This window comes from Carettochelys insculpta, chromosome 23 (assembly GCF_033958435.1).
Source record: "Carettochelys insculpta isolate YL-2023 chromosome 23, ASM3395843v1, whole genome shotgun sequence".
Lineage (NCBI taxonomy): Eukaryota > Metazoa > Chordata > Testudines > Carettochelyidae > Carettochelys > Carettochelys insculpta.
In genome coordinates this window covers 9,160,113-9,182,013 of record NC_134159.1, presented here as the reverse complement: position 1 = coordinate 9,182,013, position 21,901 = coordinate 9,160,113, and the positions used below count along the sequence as shown (strand labels likewise).

The 21,901-nt window shown below is 46.4% G+C and overlaps 2 protein-coding genes across 2 annotated transcripts in view; both read right to left on the bottom strand.

The window, feature by feature from the left end:
- The window catches only part of TNFRSF1B (TNF receptor superfamily member 1B), a 43,825-nt gene extending 30,824 nt beyond the window's left edge, over positions 1–13,001 (bottom strand). Inside the window, exon 1 of the mRNA XM_074975836.1 lies at positions 12,868–13,001. Within this exon, the coding sequence (XP_074831937.1) occupies positions 12,868–12,930 (63 nt within the window). The 5' untranslated portion in view covers positions 12,931–13,001. The remainder of the gene's footprint in view (positions 1–12,867) is intronic.
- A 3,558-nt stretch (positions 13,002–16,559) lies between these two features.
- The window catches only part of TNFRSF8 (TNF receptor superfamily member 8), a 58,738-nt gene continuing 53,396 nt past the window's right edge, over positions 16,560–21,901 (bottom strand). The window contains exon 11 of the mRNA XM_075017970.1: positions 16,560–19,802. Coding sequence (XP_074874071.1) covers positions 19,555–19,802 — 248 coding nt within the window. The 3' untranslated portion in view covers positions 16,560–19,554. The remainder of the gene's footprint in view (positions 19,803–21,901) is intronic.

Below are 21,901 nucleotides of genomic sequence, written 5' to 3'. Positions count from 1 at the left end.
TTAGCTTGTTTGTTGAGAAGAGGTTGATCAGGTACAATAAATGCCATTCTCCAATCAGGTCATGTTGAGCTGTAAGCAGTCAAACACACCTAAGGAACTATTAAAATCTTAAATCTTCACTTCAAAACTAGAGAGAGAGAGAGAGAGAGAGAGAGAGAAATAAAACAAACCACATCACAAATTATCCTGCTAGTGAGTCCTCCCTGCAAGACACATTCTGATCTCATTTTCTTACTTTTAGACACTGCAAATACTGTTCTGGGAGCAATTCAGAGACAGGAAAACCTGGCGCTCATTGGGTTGACATCCGCCTTTCAGAAATTTCGCTTAACTGATATGATCACAACAAGTTTATCTGATTAGCAGTAGCTGTTGCTGACATAGAATTAATTGACAATTTCTTATCAGTTAACATCAAGTGCATTACAGGAAACTGAAAAAGAACTGAATACTCTGGAGTTGAATTGTTGGCTGAATACCATGGGCCAGATTCTAATCCCACTGGTGAAAATTCCATGGAGTTCATTCTTCTTTAGACTGATATAAATGAGTGTAATCAAGAACAGTTCACCAGATCTCCTGTTTAAGGGCAGAATCAGGCCACTCTTTTGATGCAAAGCTGTCCTACAGCTACCTTACTTGGCCACAGGATGACACTCCTTTTCCCACGAGGGACCAGAAAACCATGGGTCGAGAAGCTACTATGCCACGAGAATTCTCAGACATCCAGATCCACTGGCTTTATGGCAGCTCTGAAATGAGATAGTGAGAGTGCACATGTGCAGCAAGGGTCAGGCTCTGGCCCAAAATTTTTCAATTCCAACCAATTTTTGTGTACCTCATCTCTCTCTCTGCTTCCATTTGTACTTCCGACTACTCCACGTAACATCTATTATGAAAATGAAATCTTGAAAAAGAATGCTGTAAATCTGAAACCCTTTTATGGGCTGATGTGACTCATAACATCACTCAGGAATAAAATCTAATCCCAGATTAAAGTCTGAGGTGCAAATTAATCATAACCCAGACTCGCATAACACAAGTTTGAGAAGAACCCGGTGTGCACTGAATACTTGGGGTCAACTTTAGAATGCAACCAAATAGACAGCACCACTTGAGGAGGAAACAACTTTAAACAGATTTGTACAAACAAGGTGGAAATATTTGAATAATGTCAACGGAAGTAAAACTCATTTCCCAACAGCAGGCAGAGACCTTCACACCAGAGTTCTGATTCACCATTCCATAGCTGTTGTCTACCGCAATCTCTCTACATTAGCTGAGTGTATTTTGTTGTACCGTGATACTGCTAGAATATCAGCAGGACAAAAGAGACAAAGACTAGTAGACAGGGCAGAACATGGAAGGGGACCACAGTGGGCAATGCCCAGGACATTAGGCAATGAAGAAGAGGTTACACCCAAGAAGTCAGTGACCCAGGACTCTATTCCCATTGATTGGTTAAAAAGGCAAATGCTTAACCACATTCCACATGATGACCTAACCTACCACATGCTCACCAGGGAGCTAGCAGCAACCTCTGTAACTAAGCAGGGCTGCAGCTTATGGTGCATCAAAACTCGTCTTTACAACACACCTGAGCTCAAAAGTCCCTTCTCCTCCCTGTCCCCTTTGGGTGAGTAGCACCCCAGGGAGAATAAATTAGAACAGACCATCCCTGAACACCACAGCATGCAGGGACTGCAACTGTCCCTTGCCTCTGCACTGGGCCCTATGGAAAGAGACACTCCCAGTCCCACCCCGCACACCCAACTACAAACCAGACTTTAATGTTTGTATTAGAGGCAGGCGTGGCTCAAAGTTCAATCCAAATTTGGAGTCACGTTTCCCTCAAGCGTGAGGGTCTTGGGACCAAGACACTGTGCTGGCTCCATCTGAGAGGACTGCCCAGCTCAGAAGTTCAGAGAAGGGCCCACCCCAGCGTTCACAGGGGTTTGCTCCCAGGTTTCCACAGGTACTAGATAATTATTAGGAGGATATTGACTCTCAATCCTGCCCTACAGACGATTCCCTTTTCACATGGAGTTCTGGCTCTGCTGCTACCCAGGAACTTTTACATTGCAGCCCTTTGTGTTATTCCACAGCACTAGCTGGTAACACTGCCCTAAAACGCCTTCTCCAAACTCAAGATGTCAAGTGGAGATTTTTAAACAGGAACCGTCTCCTGTATGTGAACCACAATGAAGTCATCTAGCACTCTTACATCAGAACCTGTTGCTATGGAAAAGACTGTGGTTCAGAGATGCAGTTTATTCAGCAGCAAGATCTACTGCAAGAGGGGAAAATATAGAGCTTTGTTGAAAATACCTTCGCTGGTAAATTGGAGGACAAATCCTGCCAGGGTCACATCCTGCCCTCGGATGGTGGCAACTCTCACTGAAGTCAAGAGGTACTTGAGATCAGAACAAGACCCTATGAGATACACAAGTAACGCTGATGGACATGGGTCGTCAGCAGGTAGAATTGAACCTGGGAGCTTAGGGGCTAAAGCAGTGGCTCCCAAACTTTTTGGCATCCCTTTTGATTTTTGAGAAACCCTCGTACCCCCCACCACTTTTTTACCATCATCCAACCCCCCTTTAACAAAAAATTCAATTTGTAATTTAAAATAAACACAATAACTGGATATAAAAATATTAAAAATAAGCACAAACAGTTTTTTTGGCCCCTTGCAGGTGATGGTGCAGCCCTCGCTGCCCCAGTGCCTTAGCCCTGTGCCAGCTGCCAGAGCTGCCTTGTGCAAGCCACCCACCTGCCTGAGACCTGCACTGCCAGAACCGCCCACCGGAGCCCCACGCTGCTGGGGCCACCTGCCTGCCCACCAGCCACCTGCCCCTCCATGTGCCAGCCACCCTAGCCCCACACTGCTGGGGCCAGCTGCCTGCCCACCAGCCCAAGCCACCTCGTGCTGCCAGAGCCAGCCGCACACCTGCCAACCCAAGCTGCCCAAGCCCCACAAGCCCTGCGAGCCACCCACCTGAGCCCCTCCCCTCCCACAAAGCCTAGTACCAAAGCCAGGGCCACTCTTACCCCAGCCCCAGCCCCCCATCTAACCCCATCCTCCTCCTCCCTCTCCAACCCACCTTCAAGCACCTTTGCAGGAGGCAGCCAGCTCCCCATGGGTCTTCAAGCTCCCCATGGGTCTTTGCCAGCTGCCTGGTTCTTATAGCAGCTGCGCTGGGTCATCCACATAAAATGGCAGGGCCTGAGAGCCAGAAGCAAAGGTCGGCTCTTTCTTTGGGTGGGGAGAATGATGGGGGGGGCTGGGTCACCTCATGCCCCCCCGCCCCCCCCCCAGTTTGGGAAACCATGGGCTAAAGCCGTGTGCTGTTACAGCATAAGCTAACAACCAACTGCCTCTCAATGAAAGCTGTAAAGCAGATTTTACTGTCCCTTTCTCAAAAGGTCTTAGTGCCTCTGGCTTGCACACACTTAAGTATTGCATGCTTCAGAATCACACTTAATGACAACACTGCTCTAAGTTTATGGGTACATCTGAATTGTTCACCCGTCATATACTCTCTAGGGAAAGCAGGGAACTTTTATTTTGCACCTAACCCATACAAAAACAACATACAAGTCCAAAAATGTCTGGCCCACGCTCTGGCTTGAAGACACATGGCCAGAATCTGATCGCTTTTATACTGTTGTAAATCTGATGTAAGCCTAATAATTAGAGCCAGTCAGAATTCACAGGAATCTGAATCCAGTTAACACTATCTTAACAAAATCCTACCAGCCTCCCTATTTTCTTCACTGGGCCATTATCTGTAATATTGTACCCAAATCTAGTCTGTAATATCACATCCAAAGACAGATGTTTAAGAGATCACATCTATCAACGGCTTTCTGATTTGTTGCTGATCGTTCACTTTGGTTTACTTTTGATGACACATCTTCCAATACCAAAATTCAACAATGGGGTGAAGGTGAGAATCATACTTATGAGATTTTAGTCATGTATCCTTTTCTTTTTCTACGATCTTACGCTGTAAACCATCACTGTTGTATATTAACTAAGACTTAGAGAGCTTTGGGGCATATGTACACAAAAAGATTGTATATGCAGGCTCACATTAAATGTTAACACTGATGTGGAACTTGATAAGAACAGTTATGAAACTGTATTATTTTTCCTCTAGTTCTGGTACTGGTAGGCACTTTAAAGTTTCACTCCTCTCCAATGGAACTATAATCTGTGCAAGTGCTGACATAACATTCAATTTCAGTGACTAGGCCCTGATCTACACTGCAAACTGAGGTTGGTGTATCTATGTCACTTGGGCTATGGCTACATTGTACCCGAAACTCAAACCTATTTCAAGTTTACTTCAAAACAGGCTATTTTGAGGCATCCCGTACTCCTCCTGCAACAAGGTGCACAAGGATGCCAAAATAGTGCACCTGTTATTTCAAAAAATATTTCGAAATAGTGGGTGCGCTTCATAGACGGCGAGTATTCCGAAATAGCTCTGCAGCGTAGACAAAGCCTTGGGGGGGGATCCACAACCTTGAATGATGCATTGGTACCAGCTGATCTCTGAGTAGTCAATGGAAGAGCTTCTCCCCAGTAGCTCAGTAGTTATAGCACTAGTCTTCTAACCAGGGCCTATGAGCTGGATCCTTGTTAGGGTCTCAAATGTATTTTATGACAACAGCTTTCAAGTATTTAGGGACAGGTTAGATCCTGCTGTGAGTGCACCACATCACACTTGAGGTCCCTTCCAATTCTATGATTGTATTCTACCATACCTACTGCCTCCTTGGAATGAAGATGCTCTCTTCATCTTCACTAGGCATCACAGCAGAAGAAACGTACCAAGCCCCAACTAATCAACCCACCAAGTTTTCATTTATTACTTCATATTTTATACTATGTGAATAATGTCCAGAGGCCTAAATCAAGGTCTGGAACCCAAGATGAGAGGAGCTGTACAAATACATACAAAGACATGGTCCATAATCGTCAAATTTTACAATGTAAGACGACATGGGACATGAGGGAAAAAAAGAGAATGAAGAGGGTACCGATATTAACACAGTTGCCATTTTATGCAGAATAAGAGGGAGGGAGGAATCTGAGATGATCAACAAGTTAGAAGGCCTGCAGAACATGGAGGAGAACGATGGTGTCACCCATGACAGAGAAGGGTGTTGGGGTTAAAGAAAATTCCAACCAAAAAAATCACAAGGAAATAGATTTGCCCACATTAAGCATATCATAGAATCATAGAATACTAGGATTGGAAGGGACCTCGAGAGGCCATCAAGTCCAGCCCCCTACCACAATGGTAGGACAAAGTACTGTATAAACCATCCCTGACAGACATCTATCTAACCTGTTCTTAAATATCTCCAGTGATGGAGATTCCACAACCTCCCTTGGCAATTTATTCCACTGTTTGACCACCCTGACAGTTAGGAACTTTTTCTTAATGTCCAACCTAAACCTCCCTTACTGCAGTTTAAGTCCATTGCCTCTTGTTCTATCCTCAGGGGCCAAAAAGAACAAGTCTTCTCCCTCCTCCTTATGACACCCTTTTAGATACCTGAAAACCGCTATCATGTCGCCCCTCAATCTTCTCTTTTCCCAACTAAACAAGCCCAGTTCTTTCAGCCTTTCTTCATAGATCACATTCTCTAGACCTTTAATCATTCTTGTCGCTCTTCTCTGGACCCTCTCTAATTTCTCCACATCTTTCTTGAACTGTGGTGCCCAGAACTGGACACAATACTCCAGCTGAGGCCTAACCAGTGCAGAGTAGAGCGGGAGAATGACTTCTCATGTCTTGTTCACAACACACCTGTTAATACATCCCAGAATCACATTTGCTTTTTTTGCAACAGCATCACACTGTTGACTCATATTTAACTTGTGGTCCACTATAACCCCTAGATCTCTTTCTGCTGTACTCATTCCTAGAGAGTCTCTCCCCATTCTGTATGTGTGAAACTGATTGTTCCTTCTCAAGTGGAGCACTTTGCATATATTGATAGTGAGACATCCAGGAAGAGGTATCAGACACAGGTGACAATATAAGACTGGATGGGGAGGTGTAGAGTGGGAGTGGAGGAGAAGACAGGCAAGTCATCAGCATAAAACAGCAGACAAAAATCACGTGATGGGCAAGGTCACCCAGAGAGAGGGCACGAAAGGAGAAGTTCTCGTTACATAAAACTAAAAGGAAACATTCATAAAGGCTTCTTGTAATGTGGCATCTGGGGGATTTTTAATATAGAATCTCCTGCTTCTGCATTCCTAGTGTGTTTTAAACTACAACGTCCCATTTAGATTTTCTCCGTTTAAGCTACAGTGACGTATTTACAACCCTAACTCCAGCTAAATATAATTTGGTCTGTGAATCATACAATGGACTTTAGTGCATTATTCTCCATCATTGCCTGGTCTCCTTCCTTGCATATTTTCTGCCTTGTGCTCCTTCTGAGACTACATTTCTCTGCATAATACCCGCATCACTGACATCAACAAGGTAAACAAAGAGGAAATAATACAAGAGATGGGCGGAAAGCAAAACTCAGATCCTATTTGTCCCATAAGGGGCTCTAGATCTGCACTTTGCAGCTAGTTCTCTCTAAGGTTACCTCAACACTGCAGTTAGAGAACTCCAGGGGGCCTGCACCAGTTTTCCAAGCTAAAAGGCTCAGGCTAAGGAGGGTTTAGTTGTGTTACACGTTGCTGCTCTGGGGCTCTAATCAGCGAGGGTCCTAGAGCCCTGGTTCTACACCAAACCTGCACACCTACACCGTATATAAACAATTGCTTAGCCCAGCTCAGCTAGTGTGCATCAGCCACAGCTTTTAATTATAGCCTAGATATGCCCTTATCAGACAAACTCAAACCCTGTTTTCATGCACCAGGGAAAAACTGAGAGGTGGCACCAAACTTGACAACTTGTGCCCATCTCTAGATACTAGGAATTCCAAAAATGATGCTATACAAGGAACTCAACTTGCAATAAGCCTGGTATTCTCAACATTCTCATACCTGCCACTGGAAATAAATGACTCTGGACCAGCGCCCCCTATAAGAGGAGAGGGTGGGCAGCAACCCAAGAGAGATTCAGGAACCACCCGGCTGATTAGCAGAGAGACCACAGCCATACACAGTGGGCAGCATATGTTTCTATTGATGGTGCACATCTGTACATGCCTTGATGCACATAACAAAATTTATTCTGCCCAGGGAGAGAGAAAATTAGAGGGAACACTGCTCTGAGCCAAAACAAGCCACAAACTTCAGAGTGACATTTCTGCCAGCATACTAAAAACAGACCCCAATGGCAGCAAAAACTAAAAGGACCGCTCATCTAGCAGGCTCTTCCATTCTCCTATGGTTCTGAAAGTTAGAAGGTTTTGCCTGAGATTTAATCTAAATGTGCTCTGCTGTAGTTTGAACCCACTGCCTCTTATCCAGTCCACTGGCACGATCCCTTCCTGTGATCATTTTTGGTACAAATGGCCTTGCACAGCTCTGTTTTACAATCTCTTAGACAGAGAACTCCTTCACTGTTGCAGCAAAGATGAAATGTATGCAATAAGCGAGCACTGGCCCTCAGTCCCTAGATGTAACAGGGAGCTAAGCAGGGAAAATCTGTACTGTTATCCAAAGCCATTTGCTTTGGACTTTTAACCATCTCTCCACACTCTCATCTCTCAGCAACACAGGTCTCGTCTCACGGCCAACCCTTGGCCTAACAAGAGCTTGCTGGAACCCCCCTGGTAACCAGTTATCGCTCACAGAATGGGTCACAGGGAAGACAGGTAAGAGACTCTTATCTTGTAGAATGAAAGACACGTGCCCAAAACCACTTCTATTAAAAACACCCAAATATTCTGGGTGACTGAAATGTTCTCAATGGCAAGATTTAGCCTCAGTTCCTGTGGTTAAGAGCAGACTTTGACGAGACTAATTCAAGTTACTCAGACTGAATGAGAACAATCAAACAAGAAAAAGTGTGTCACTCAGAGGCTAGTTTCCTCTCACTGAGCTCTCCTGCCAGCCCATAAAATGCTGAGTTTTCCTTAGACCCACTATGCACCAGTTCTTTGAATTGATCGCTTTTTGCAGTAACGGGCAGGACATCTCTTTTTCCACAGCGTTACAGCGGCTGCAGTTTTTTTTCAGGCAATCATCTTGGTTTTTCATCTGCAAATGATTTTCTTTTTTGCTGGTGAATGCTACAAGATTCACAGCCCCCAAAACCAAATACAGAACAGGTACCGCACAGGCAGTGATGCTGAGAGCTTTCCCAGTTCTCTGCCATCAGCGTGGGACCACCTGGAGGACTGAGAGAGGAGTCTGCTGTCCACAACTCTGTCAAACTTTGGTTTCTCTGAAGCTGCCCGCAAGGGACACAAGCAGAGGTGAAAGTAAATGTGTCCACAACTCCAGCAAGAGCTGGCTGAGCTGTGGCAAAAGCCAGCAGGGAGCTATTTAAGAGCTGGCAAGGAGAGGATAGTACCTGTAAGAAATGAAGTTGCGTTCACCCCTGGGCACAAGCAGGGCTTATTGTGGTGGTTATAGTGATGAGATACACCAGAAGACTAAGAACCAGCAGCTCATTCCATATCACAGAACACTAGGACTAGAAGGGACCTTGAGAGGTCATCGAGCCCAGCCCCCTGCCCTCATGGCAGGACCAAGTACTGTCTAGACCATCCCTGATAGACACTTATCTAACCTGTTCTTAAAGATCTCCAGAGATGGAGACTCCACAACCTCCCTAGGCAATTTATTCCAAAGCAGTTGCAACCCCTCCTAGCTTGGTATCATCTGCAAACTTAATAAGCATACTTTCTATGCCAATATCTAAATCGTTGATGAAGATTTACAAGAGACAAAATGGCAATCGAATGCTAACAGCTTTCAGTTACTACTTACTGGGGCTAGATTCAAACCGAAGACTCTATCTGAAAAGCTGGCTAAATTTACCAATCCAGCAAGGTACAGATAGTCCCTGACTTACGAACGGGTTACCTTCTGAACACCTGGTTTTAACTTGATTTGGTCCTAAATTGGGAATACCCTTATACTGTAATCCCTTGAGGCACGCAAGGTTTGCGTTCCATGCAAACCTTGCGTACCTTGAATTTCACATAAGTCAGGGATGGCTTGGGTTGGGGCTCTGGGAGGGCACAGGGGGGTTGAATCAGGGGTGGGTTAGGGCGGCAGAGGTGGTGGGAGAGTGCAGTTGAGCTGGGGCTTGCAGGGGGTTGGACCTGGGCAGTGGGGAGTTGGGGTGGGGGTTGAGCCTGGCCAGAGGGTTGGAGCCAGGGCTGCGGGGGTGGTAGGTAGGGAGGTTGGAGCTGGAGCCCTATGTCCTGGGGTTGGGAGCCCTGCATGTAGGTTGAAGCCAGAGCCCCACGTGCCGGGCAGTGTGAGCTAGGGCTGTGGGGTTTGGGGGCGTTGAACAGGGTAAACCAGGGCAGGGGGCAGCTGGGAGGGGGTAGAGCCTCATGTTCCTTCATCGGCTGACAGTTCAGCACGTACTGCGGGGGGGGGAAGTCAACTGGGTATGGGGAGGTTGAGCTGGGCAGAGGGGGGATTGAATGGGAGTGAACCAGGGCAGAGGTGGGTTGAGCTGGCAGGGTGGATAGAGCCCCTGTGCAGGCCAGCAGCGGCTGACAGCTGGGACCCCAAGCACGGGGGGCGGGGTGAGCTGGGGCCGCAGGAGGAAGGGGTTGAGCCAGACGTGGTAGGGGGGCTTGAACAGGGGGTGTACCAGGGCAGGGTGCTTGAGTGGAGGGGGTTGGAGCCTGGCCAGGCAGCCAGAGCCCCAGACACAGGCTGAAGTCGGAGCTTCATGCATGGGGGAGGAACTGGGGCTGCAGGGGATTTGAGCCAGGCGAGAGAAGGGTTCAACAGGGGTTCACGAGGGCAGGGTGCTTGAGCGGGGAGCAGGTTGGAGCTCCATTTATGCTGAGCCAGCCGCACGGGGTGGAGATGATCTGTCTGGGGCCACATGGGGGTTGGGGCCGGTTGGGGCACGGGGGTTGAAGCTGGGTCTGCGGGGGGCGGAGAGGAGCCCCAAGCATGTCGCTGGAACCCCCCCCCACTGGGGAAGGTGACCTGGGTCTCATGGGAGGGGTTAGCTGGAGGTTGGTCATAAGCAGGAATGGTCATCAGTAGATGTGTTCGTAAATCGGGGACCACCTGTATATAATCCCTCTAAAACACCAATGTGTAACTTCAGATGTAATATATGGACAATCCAGCTCTGAGTGTATAATCACATTTAGTTTTTATCCTATTAACCCTACGTTAATATAAAGACACACATACACACACTGTACATCCTATCAAAGTTTCCTCTACCTGGGAAATTTGAGATCTTATAAGAAATAAGAGGGAGGTACATTATGAGTGTCCAATTCTGTACATATTAAGGTATCACCCAAAATGACTGAGCCTATACAAAGTCTTTGTTATATAGGTATTTTAAACAAGTGAACCAGAGATCACTAAAACTACCATGTTGTCACGGATTCCCTTGGCCCATATGGTCCCTGGGGAAACCCCTTCCAGTACAACAGATGGTCCACTCACGTAACAGCCCCTTCTCCAGGGGTCCACTCTCTCTTGGGAAGCCCCTCCACCTTTTGGGACTGAACTTCTCGGAGCCTCCAGCATACCTATCTCTCACCATGGGCCCCCACTTGGGAGTCCCTTTGCTCGGAACCCCTGGGGCCTCCACTCCCAGGGGAATACTGTAACCCTGGTCTCTAGACTCTCAGCCAGCATAAAACAGGAGGGTTTATTGAGCATATGAACACTGCATAGAAACTCTCAGGTCCCGTAGGCCTGGCCTCTGTAGCACAGCAGAGGAGTCTCCCCTACAACCAGGTGGGCTCTGCCTGATCTCCCTCTGGCCAGTCCTGCAACTCCACCTTCCAGTGGAGCAGATTTCCCTTTCTAGTAGCAACTTAGGCCCTCTTTACCCGGCCAGAAGACAATTTCAACATCACTTCTCCCTAAATATCAGAAAAGCAAGTGGTGCCTCAGAGTCCTTCATTACTGTCCTATGCATATAGCTCAGCGTAAATGTCCTGTGGACTTACCTGTACAGCGGATTACCTCACCTTCACTGGAGGCCTGTTATCCAGGTCCCTCCCTTCCTACCTACATTTGCTTGGAAGCTATTTTCACTTTTCTAAATATTTCAGTTTTCCTGGTGTAATTTTCTCCAGATTCCTAGTCCTGATCAATAGCATCATTCTGGGCTCTAGACGTCTACATCTGCTACAAGCAAGCACCTAAGAGCCTAATAATCTTCGATTCTCTACACATCCCAAGATACAGGAAATCAGAGTATACAAGGAACAAAAGACCAAACCCAGGCAAATCTTCCCTGAAACGATCAGTCTAGCATTAATGCTTAGACTGCAGCACGTAAGCAGCTCTTTAAGGGGTCTCCTGGAGCTCTTCCCAGCACCTGATATTAAGACATGGTGTGATTTAATTATTAACCATACTAAGTTATTAATCAGTATGCCTTTACTATGTTTATTAACCAATTAACATTTGCTGTGAGAATAATATACACACCTACAGAGTAAACATTTCCCTGACATGTTGTTTAAATATGAAAAGTATTACAGTAGATGAAGGAACTCATTTGGATAAATATCAATGGCTAAATTGGCTCCTGAACCACAGATGCCTGAGTACCGCTGCTCTACAGTATTTGTGCAGTCGCCCTTGCAATATCATCAGGGCATGCCAACATTTTTATCGTATTTCTCCTTGCTGCAATACATTCCCTGGGGAATAATTCACAACAGTGTGCACACACCACATTCAAAGTCACAAAGGCTATCCCAAAGATTCTTGCTTGGAAAGTTAAATATGCTTTGCCAGACAGGAGCCTAGCTTGAAAGCAAGGTACCAGCTGTAGCTCTAAATCAAAGGATTTCTGGTGTATATAAGGTTAGATTTTAAATAGCCTCACACAGTACAAACAAATGTTCCTATTTAATGCACAGTGTAAATAAGGTGCACATTGTTATTCTGCACTTGCCACGGTGCACCCCAAAAATAAGCAAACAGCCTAAGAAAGTGGATACAGTACTGAAGCTGAACCTGCAGCGAGGGGGTGGCCCTTGCTCCCTGGAGCCATGAAGAGTAACAAGGTTAAATAAAAATTAGGGAGAAGTGTAAACTTCTAAAGGATTACAAGGCTGTGATTTAAGAGTCTGCAGAGCCCAAAGGGTGCCAGTTACAGGCAGAGGCAGTGGAAGGCAGTTTGAGAATTACAAGGAGTAGTCATAACAGTAAACCAATGAGCAATTTCTTCTCTCTCTCATTTTGAGACCAGACAGGCCAGCCCCCTGATGCAATCGCTGGGGGGCCGAGACAGGCATGTGTGGAGCAGGCTGCCCGCCGGGCCCCCTGCGCCATGCTCAGAGCAAGAAGAATAAGCGGGGGCACCCCGACTTCGGCGCGCTGAAGAGGGAGGGGGCAGTTTTGGGCCACAGACGAAGGAATCCAATCTGGGCTTCCTACTGAAGCCTTCCCCCGCCTGGAAGCTGGGCTGGGGGGGAAGCAGGGGCAGAGGGCAGTGCAAAGAGGAGCAGGGGGCTCACGGAGACGCCAATCGGCGGAGGGGAAATGCCCCGGGGAGAGGAGCTCGCTGCGTGCGGCCAGACCCCGGCTCAATGGGCGGCCAGCCCGCTCCGCCCACCGCAGCCTCTGGCTTCCCAGCAGCCGCCCGCTCCGAGCCAGAGGGAGCCGGAGAGTTCCGGGAAAGAGCCCGCCGGGGCCAGCGCGGCGCTCCGGGAAAAGGCGGAGGGGGACCGGACCGGCCCCGGCGCGCTGCGCTCACCCACCTTGCCTGGCAACGCGGCCCCCACGTGCAGCAGCAGCGCGGCCACCAGCCAGCCGGGTCCCATCCTGCAGCCCCGCCGTGCGACTCAGCCAGACCCCGCGGCTCCCCGAGTGCGACACCCGCGGCCGAGCCGGGCCCGGCGAGGGGTGGAGCTGGGCGGTGCCGGGCAGGCCGAGGACACCGCCCCCCGAGCGAACGAGGCGGAAGCTGGTCGCCGCCTTTGCTTTCCTCCCCGCTTGGCAGCCGGATCCCGGCTGGGAGCAGCGCTACGGAGTTGCTGGGATAGGGGCCCCCTTGGCTCGCCTAGCAGAGCTCGGCTGGGGGTGACCCGGGAGGTCGATCCAGTCCCCCGAGGCTCAGCTCCATCTGTGCACCCAGCCTAGGCTGGATCAGGCCTGCTTTGGGCTGGGAACCCCAGGGTAAACTGGGCCCCTCCAAGGCCCAGGTTAGCTCCCAGGCCCAGGGCAAGAATCTTTGTGTCCGCTGCTAAAAACCCCAGATTGCCTTATTTCCATACACCCGAAATATCCCACCCCACTAGTGCCCGCTTTAGAAAAGGCCCCATTGAATGCAGTGATGGATTGATGGAAGGGCAGAAGGGGCAGTTACCCCAGGCTCCATAACTCCCATTTTGTTCAAACATTTCTCTTTAATGGTACAAAAGAAATGTCAGTATTACTTTAAAATTAAAGTGTAATTTTATTATGCATCATGAGTATAACAAATATATTTTTAAAGCATAAGGATGGTATGTTAATATTTTCATATATTGGGTGGGCCCCTTGTGATTGTGTCCTCTCAGGGCCCCACCTGTTCTTAAGCTGCCCCTGAATAAATGAGATGAATGGTTCTAGGGGGCCAATACTAAATGGAGGTCCTTCCGGCTGCTTGAGGCCCTAACCAATTGCTTACCAGTCCTTGTCTGTGCTACCAACTTACATACGTAGAACTACAGTTTGCTCGGTGATGCAGTTTTCCAAGTCTACCAAACTCTGGGTGTAGACAGTGCTTTGCCAACAGGAAAACTCCTCCCATTGATACAATGACCCCCTCTCAGGAAGTGGATTAACTACGCCAATGGGAGACGCTTTCCCTTTGGCGCAGGTAACATTTTCACTAAGCACTACAGTGGCTACAGCTGCATTCCTGTAACTGCAGACAAGTCCTTAGTCTACCTATACCTTGAGTTGCTACATGCCCAACAGGAGCATGATGCGTTAAACAGATTCCTCCAGGACCAATGACAACTTTCTCCTTCCTGCATTCTGCCCATGCCTAGCAGTACCATCTAGTTGCATGAGTCTGTCTGACTGGAATCTATTCCCTGAGGCTTTGAGTACACTTGGGAAGTGCATTTTGTTAGAAAACAATCACCTAGCTACTTAGATGTTGTAAGACTGATTTTGTCTTTAGAGCAAAGAAAATTGTGGTTAAGAATAGAACTGCTGGTTGAAATTAACCACAGGGTACCTTTCCAAGGTCAACTCTGGCCAGCTAACTGGTTTTAAAATATGATTCTATAAACATGACAGTACCAGCATTTCCTCTAAGTTTTTCCATCTGCAGGTGAAATAATTTGTATGGGCACCAAGGCACGTGCAGATGTCCACCACCATAGACACACATGCTGCCAGCTGTGGCCACTCTGGAATTTAGCTGGGTCACATCTGAATATCTCTGGGGTGGCCCCCTACGCTCTTGGCTTACAAGGAACACTGCTTCCTGGTGTAGATAGGGACAAGGTACGTTTAAAATCATGTTAGCTGATTGTGGTTAATTCCCAGGTCCTTTCTAAAGTTAACTGACCTAGTAACATGATTCCTGGGTGGAAGAGGGGAAAATTGGAACCAGCTAATAAGCTTTTAAACTTGTTTTGTGCCTGACTGTGCTAGCAACTGTCATGTTTGACATCAACATACATGACCACCACCTATAATAATACGTTTTCCTGTGTGGATTTATCTTTGTAGCAAAAATTGTAATATTTTATGAGCCAAACCCTACTCCCCTTGCTCACAGGAATATTCCCACTGGCTTTAATTCACCTGTTGACAAGGAAGAGAAAGTGGGTCTCAGACGCTATGGTAATAGGAGCCAGAATAGTATCTAGATAAGGTAGCAGAGATAGGGACTACACAGCAGGGTGAAGTGGGTATGGAAATCATGGTCTTTCCTATTTCACCTTCATTATTTGTTTCTCTGATTTGCTATTTTGACTTTGTGTACACTCTAGCTTTTTCACAACCCCTTCTACAACTTCATCCTCCCCCAAATACACTTCCCAACTTCAGCGGGAGCAGCAGGGGGGGAAGAATAGGAATCACACTCTATGCAAGCCAGATTCCTTGTGCAAATACCTTTGAAATTGCTCCAGTAGTTGCTTGCAGGCTAATAAATCGAGTACTCAGCCCCCTCAATACATTCCAGTGGAGTCAAGATGCAAGCAGAACATCTTAACCTATGATGTAGTCTCTTCTCGTACTCCGTCAAGGCTAAATTTTAATCACACTTCCTAACTCATTTGACTACCCGAGCTCCAGCCTGCATTTCTTCAAAATTCCTTGCTCAGAGGACTGTGAACAGCTACCACAATGGAGGAAGAACAGGGGACCCTAACATGCAGGGAGGGGAATGGGGCACTCAGGACCTTGGACAAAGAGGCATATTGGGGCATCCCAGGGAATACGGGGCTGTTGGCATGGTAAACGGGTAGAAACAAAGGTATACACCAAGCACCTCCCATTGAGCTGGAATGCTAGGGGGAAGGGGAGAATGAAGTTATATAAACACCTACCATGGGGAAGAGGGAATGGGCTGTGCCCAAAGAGCCACTATGACTAGCAGGGGTAGACTATAGGGAGTTGCAAGAAATCCCTAAAATAGAAGGGAATGGGAGGGTGGTTCCCAGAGCACTTAATGGGAGGATGGGGGGACAGGGGGCAGTCCTATATATGATAAATGAGGTTTACACAAGCTACTAAGTGTGCAAACCACTAGTCTGATCAACTAAGGCAGGACTTAAGCAAGTGGTTTAGGGCCTGATGCAAAGCCAAGAGCAGTCAATAGAAAGGCACCCAAAGGCTGCCATGGCCTTTCTCCAGCTCACCTTAATTAAACATAAAACACAGGGTTAGTCACGGCTAGCCTCCCTTTCTCTGCCCTTATTAGCTGGTCCAGTTTAGAGTTTGCTCTGTTTTCTCTTAGGTGTTCACACAGAGGTCTGTGTTCACTGGGAAGGGGGAAAAATTCCTCTAATATCTCTGAGCCCTCGTGACGGAAATGTCCAGGATTTACCTTTACCCCTCCTACTCACAAAATGATAGCCATATTTTATACATCACCTCTAGAGTAAGTAATACATTTAAGCACCTCTGTGATGGCTGGGGATGATATTTCTGCTCTTCTATTCTGAGTAGCGATGAGAACTTTATATTCGGAGCCTAAATTTCATTGATGTGGAAGTTTATGGACACCCAGATGAAGGTTCCTCTACACATTGGTATAAATGAGCCTTAACGCGAGTAATAATCAGACCTTTTGGATGGCAAACAGGGAATCTCAAAATGGTAAACTGCTTTCTTAGATACTAAAATTGTTTCATCTGTGAATCAGAATTCTTTAACACTTGCATAATTACAGAACGCTTCAAACAAAATTTCATCAACGATATAAAAGTGTGCTCACAGGCTAAATCACATTTAATATTTTCATAACAAAGGTCTGCAAAATTGGGATTTTAACCAACTACACTTGTCTAGCAAGATAAAAAAATGCACTTGACTCCCACAAAAAAACCTTTGTATTAACAAGACAAATATAGACACAAGGCAGACGCATATATAATTAGCTCCATCATCATGGGAAACCCTTTCAATCACAGTCACGTAAGCACTGTTATTCCGAAGTACACCACTGTTCACAGTAGAAAGAAGAGTCATTTCTCCATGCTGAGCCCTGGGAAACAATGAGGCACCCGTGGTGGAAGTGAAGACAGTCTGAGCAGTGTATGTCCTTTGTGGTTTCACTTCCCTCTTGCATCTTAGTTTAACAATAGCATGATATCAAGAAGTTTTATCAAAAAATGTTGTATCTATTTGTGTCCCTCTTCAACTGCCACTGACAAGCACTGAAGTATTGGAAACTCTTGTCTTTGAGTGTTAAGAGCGGCATGTCTTTGGCATGTAACAAACAAGTCCAGCAGAGAATGCACACACGAGGTTTCTTTAATTGCAGATGAGCCAAAGACATGCAGCAGCAATAGCAACTGGCACTAAGCAACTTGGAAGTAGAAAAAAGAATTCATGAAGAAACAAGTGAAGGGGCTGCCCATGTTGGACCTAGCATCATTCTGCAAATGGATTAGAGGCAGCAAGTCAGGGTGCTGGTATTCTCCACTTTGCTCCACCTGACACTCGCTAGACTTCTGCTCCCAACCATAACATCCATTGCACAGGTAGCGTGAGGCTTAACTAATGTTTGTAAAGTGCACTTGGAGGCTCAGAAAAAAAGCAGGTTGAAAACTAACATAAGACAGTGCTTAACTGGTAATGAAAGAGGTGCCAGGGCTCAAGCAATTTTTTCACTTTTTTAATTGCTGCAGCAAGCTCAGAAGCACAGGGCTCAGGACTGCTCAGCCCTGGCACAAAGTCAGTCCTGCATAAGGAAATACTTCTTCACACAATGTCCAGCGAGCCCCGGAAAGGCATTGCAGGGGGGTGTCGTGAAGGCCTAAATTATAACTAGGTTCAAAAAATTATTGGATAACTACCTGGGGGATAGGTCAATATATGGCTATTAATTAAGGGTTAGGGATGCAACCTGAAGCTCTGGGTGTCCCTGAACCACCAGTTTCCAGAAGCTGGGACTGGGTGACAGGAGATGAGTCACTTGAAATTACACTGTTTTGTACATTCACTCTGAAGCATCTGGCACTGGTCACTCTCAGAAACAAGACACTGGGCTAGCTGTCTGACACAGGATGACTGTTCTTCTGAAGGCCCAAAAAGCACAATTATCCATCATTGTGTTTGGCCAGTATCAAAAAAGCTACTGAGCAGTTAGTAAGTCTGTGGTTCCTCTTTTTTTTTTTTTTATTTGACCTATTGAGAAACACGGTGAAACATAAATGTCATTTTCCATAATTGTGCGAAAGCTCAGTCAGCACCAATGTGTCAAATTTACAGTTATAGAACGAGCTGCATAAGAAGTGAGCATCTTGCATAATTTGACCACAAAAACCAGGAGAGTTTTTACAAAATTAAAATATGTAAATAAGTGCTTTACAGATCATCATCTGCACCTCTTCCAAAAGCAGCAGAAATCGATATGGTTTTACAAAACAATCGATGTCGTCTTTTTTTTTAAAGAAAAAAATCCTTGTTTCCTTTGGAAAAATCAGTGCATTTCCCTTGTTTTCCTTACAAGGCCATGTTCCTATTCCCTGAGTGGTCTCTTTAATTCAGACATTGAGGCAAAGTTCATTTTCCGTACAACATCTGAATATTCAAAACCCTTTGCCTTTTACTGGAGGAGGCCATTATGTAGCAGCACTGTGAATTCCAAAGATCAAAAGCCTCAAGTCTTTGAATTCAAAGAAATGTGGGTCCCTTTTCTAAATACATTTGGCTAAAACATTGTACAGAGGGCGCAAAAAACGCCAGACTATCCAATCCTCCACCTACCCAAACCTCTTTTTTTCCCCCACACCCCTGCCAGACTTCTCCTTCTCTCTTCTCCTTATTCTTGCATGTCTTCTATTTGATTACTAGCATGTTATGTTTATCTAGCAGTGCCTGGTTTTGCATCATCTTGCAGCTCTGATGGGTCACAAGACTTCCTAATTGCATTGAAAAGGCTGTGAAGTGTGCAATATTGAGAAATATATATAAGCTGTAAGTCGCACACCTTTTCATTGTCCTTTTTCTTTATCAGAATCATTAAAAAAAATTAATCATGGACGTCCTCACATCCAGCTTCAAAGATTGGCTTAAAAATCATGAATAAATGTTAGGTTTGTTTTATTTGCACCTTAGTTTCTGAGCCTCCAGGGCACATTTGGTGACTTCACATTTCCAAGCTTTTCTCCACAACCAGCAGGGCTAGAGATTTAAAAAAAGAGAGGTGCGAGTCTCATGTGATCACATGACTCCAGGAGTGGTGACTTTCAGAAAAAAAAACAACGTGCTGTGAGTACAGCAATAAAGTCCCAAGATCTGACAACAGTGAAGTAGGAACAACACAACTACAGGTAGATGATTCAGAGATGGGCCCCAATCTTCAGCCTCTGGATCCTGTCTTGAATTTCACAATGGAGCTGCTTGGAAATAGATTTTAATCTGTTCATTTACCAAGGTAAGTGCAGCTGTGGAGTTTGGATCAGGATCCAAAAGTCCACAGAATTATGGAGTGTTCAGACCTGGGGGGTTGATTCAGTCCCTTCTGTAACCACATGTGAAGCGGAGGAAGGGAAGGAAATGTACGATGTGACGGATAAGTGCAAATACTTCGTGTTACTATTGACAGTTCTCGTTGCCTAGATTAAATCAATTCTGTGACACTGGGTGTCAAAGTGTACCCAAGACCCCCAACCACTCTACCACCATCTGAAATCATAAGGCATTCGTGGATCTCCGATGTACTAGCGATCACTAGCACAAGCTTTAGTCTTCAACATCTGCTCTGAAAGACATCACTTCTCAGTGGCAGTGGTAGGGTGGTGGAATTCCTTGCCCTCCTCCTCCACTGGAATTGTTACATCACTGCCTGGAAATGATTCTGTCTCCTGCTGCGGGTAGTGTACTTCAAGTTCTTTTTCCTCCATGTTTTCTTGGGATTCAGCATCATATTCACCTCCTCTAATAGCACAGTTCTTGATGACAGGTACTTCTGAAACAGATCCCACAATCACAGTGTCGGCTTTCATTATGTAGATTTTGTCTGTGGGAGGAAGCAGATAAGAATCAGACCTAAGCATTAATAAATATAATTTCTGGTCCTAGTCAGAGAAAGCTCCTACTCTTGCAAAGCTTGGATGCCAGGCTGAAGTTTCCCACAGTTCGGAGCTATGCAGATCTGGCATATCATCCCTCTATAAGAAATGGTCACTGCCATGATGGCCTTTGGAATATGGCCTGCTAGCCTATGAATAATCAGGCTTGAATATTCATAAGGCACCTTTCATTTGGAATTTAAATATGTAATATGGTGAAGAAAGAGAAGGTATGGAAAGATAGTGAATGAAAGAGATGGCGTAAGAGAGACCTGCATATTTTATACAATAAAATTTCAAACGTTTGGACCATGCAGAAAATTTTGGGTTAATATTTGTTGACTTCTCCAGTAGATCTCATCTGTGATTACTGATTAGCCTTCCCTTCCCACAGCAACATTAACTGGGCTTCCAGTTCTTCTCTAACAGAAAGATGTGTTTGCTGCTTAACAACGAGCAGGGCTCTGGCCTTTCTGCAAGGGCCAAAGAAATTAATAAAGGCAGTTACCAGAGTGTAAGAGTCTTTTATGACCCCAGGTCATGCATGCTGTGTGTTTTTTGCTGTAACCTACAGTGACACCAATAGCTGCAAGAAAAGGCTGCCTTGAAGCAAAGTTTTCAATTGACAGGAAACTCGGATGTAACCAGAGAGGTAATTGAGCTGGGTTCTTAGGACCTGATATCAGATGGGAGGCAATGCAGGATTAGCTACACTGGAAAGGGTATTTTAGGATGGATTTATAGGTCATGAACATAGTGTCCCACACATTAAACCTGGCCCTGATGGCAAAATAATTCAAGGCCTTCATGAGGACTTGAACAGCCACTCTCCAACCCAGAGGCCACTATTGTTTAGTGGTGCTGTGTGGGGTATGACAGGCCTTACAGACCTGTACATTAATATCATTACAAGTCCATCAATCACAGGATAGGAGGGTCCTGGTACATTTGCAGGCCCTGTGAAAAGCACGTAATTGTGAAAGATCAGCACTGACGAGGCCAGGGGAGCCCAGACTGGGAGCTGACTTCCATGGAATGCCTTACCATGACCTGATGCGCACATGCTACTGGAATAACTGAATTCTGTAAAATAGTTCAGGCAGCTAAGTTCTCTTGGAAAAGTTGATTCAGAGCTATCTGCAGAACTCTGAAAAGATGCCATAACTTCCCAACAAGCAGGCAGTGTGACAACTGGCACATGAAATAGGCCTGGACTTTCACAGTAACTTTTCGTGGTAGAGCACAGTGGAGGAGCTCAGCTCCAAATTCTCCTGGGGCTCTCTAACCAGAGTCACTGAAAAGTGTTTCTCAGCATTTGCACTGAGCATGAAGAGAGCATGGATTGCGTACACCCCAGCACCTTCAGCAGCCCACATCGCCTCACTTGGTGTACTATCTGACAACCAGGCCTTGAAATGACACCTGCCACTATAAAGGTCCTTCCTCATTACACATGTGCTTCACAAATAAAGGGAAGCTCTCCAACCAGATCATGTCATAACATCAAGCTTCGATTCTATTGAGCGGCACTCCTCTGTCATTGAGAACAACTTCAAATGGAGATTTGTCCTCCCTTCAGATCAGGCCTGCTGTGGTGGGGGAAAAGGGTCCATTGTCCTGGAGCCTGATGTTTCAAAGGGGTGGCTTTGTGTGAATCTGAGGAAATGAGGGGGGACACAGCGCTGTGGTCCAGACAATGCTATGAGCTGACTGCCCTTGGCCCTCCCCCTCCCAACTTTCCCCAGGGCCTGTGGTGGCTGTCAGCCCCACTGATTCAGACAGACCAGATTTCAGCTGGTGTAAATTTGCTTAGATCCAGTGGAGTTCTGCCCAAGTATACCAGCAGAAGGTCTGGACTATCAGTCAAGATTTTCTGCAGAGGAGAGCAGGCCCTGAAATATATCTTCCTTTCTTCAGAGCCGTCCCATCCATCGGGACAACAGGGGCGGCCGCCCCCGGCCCTGCACTTTTGAAGGCCCCGTGGCGGCTGCCCCAGCCATCATATAGACCGGACAGGGAAGGATTACCAGAGGACGGGCGCAGTGGC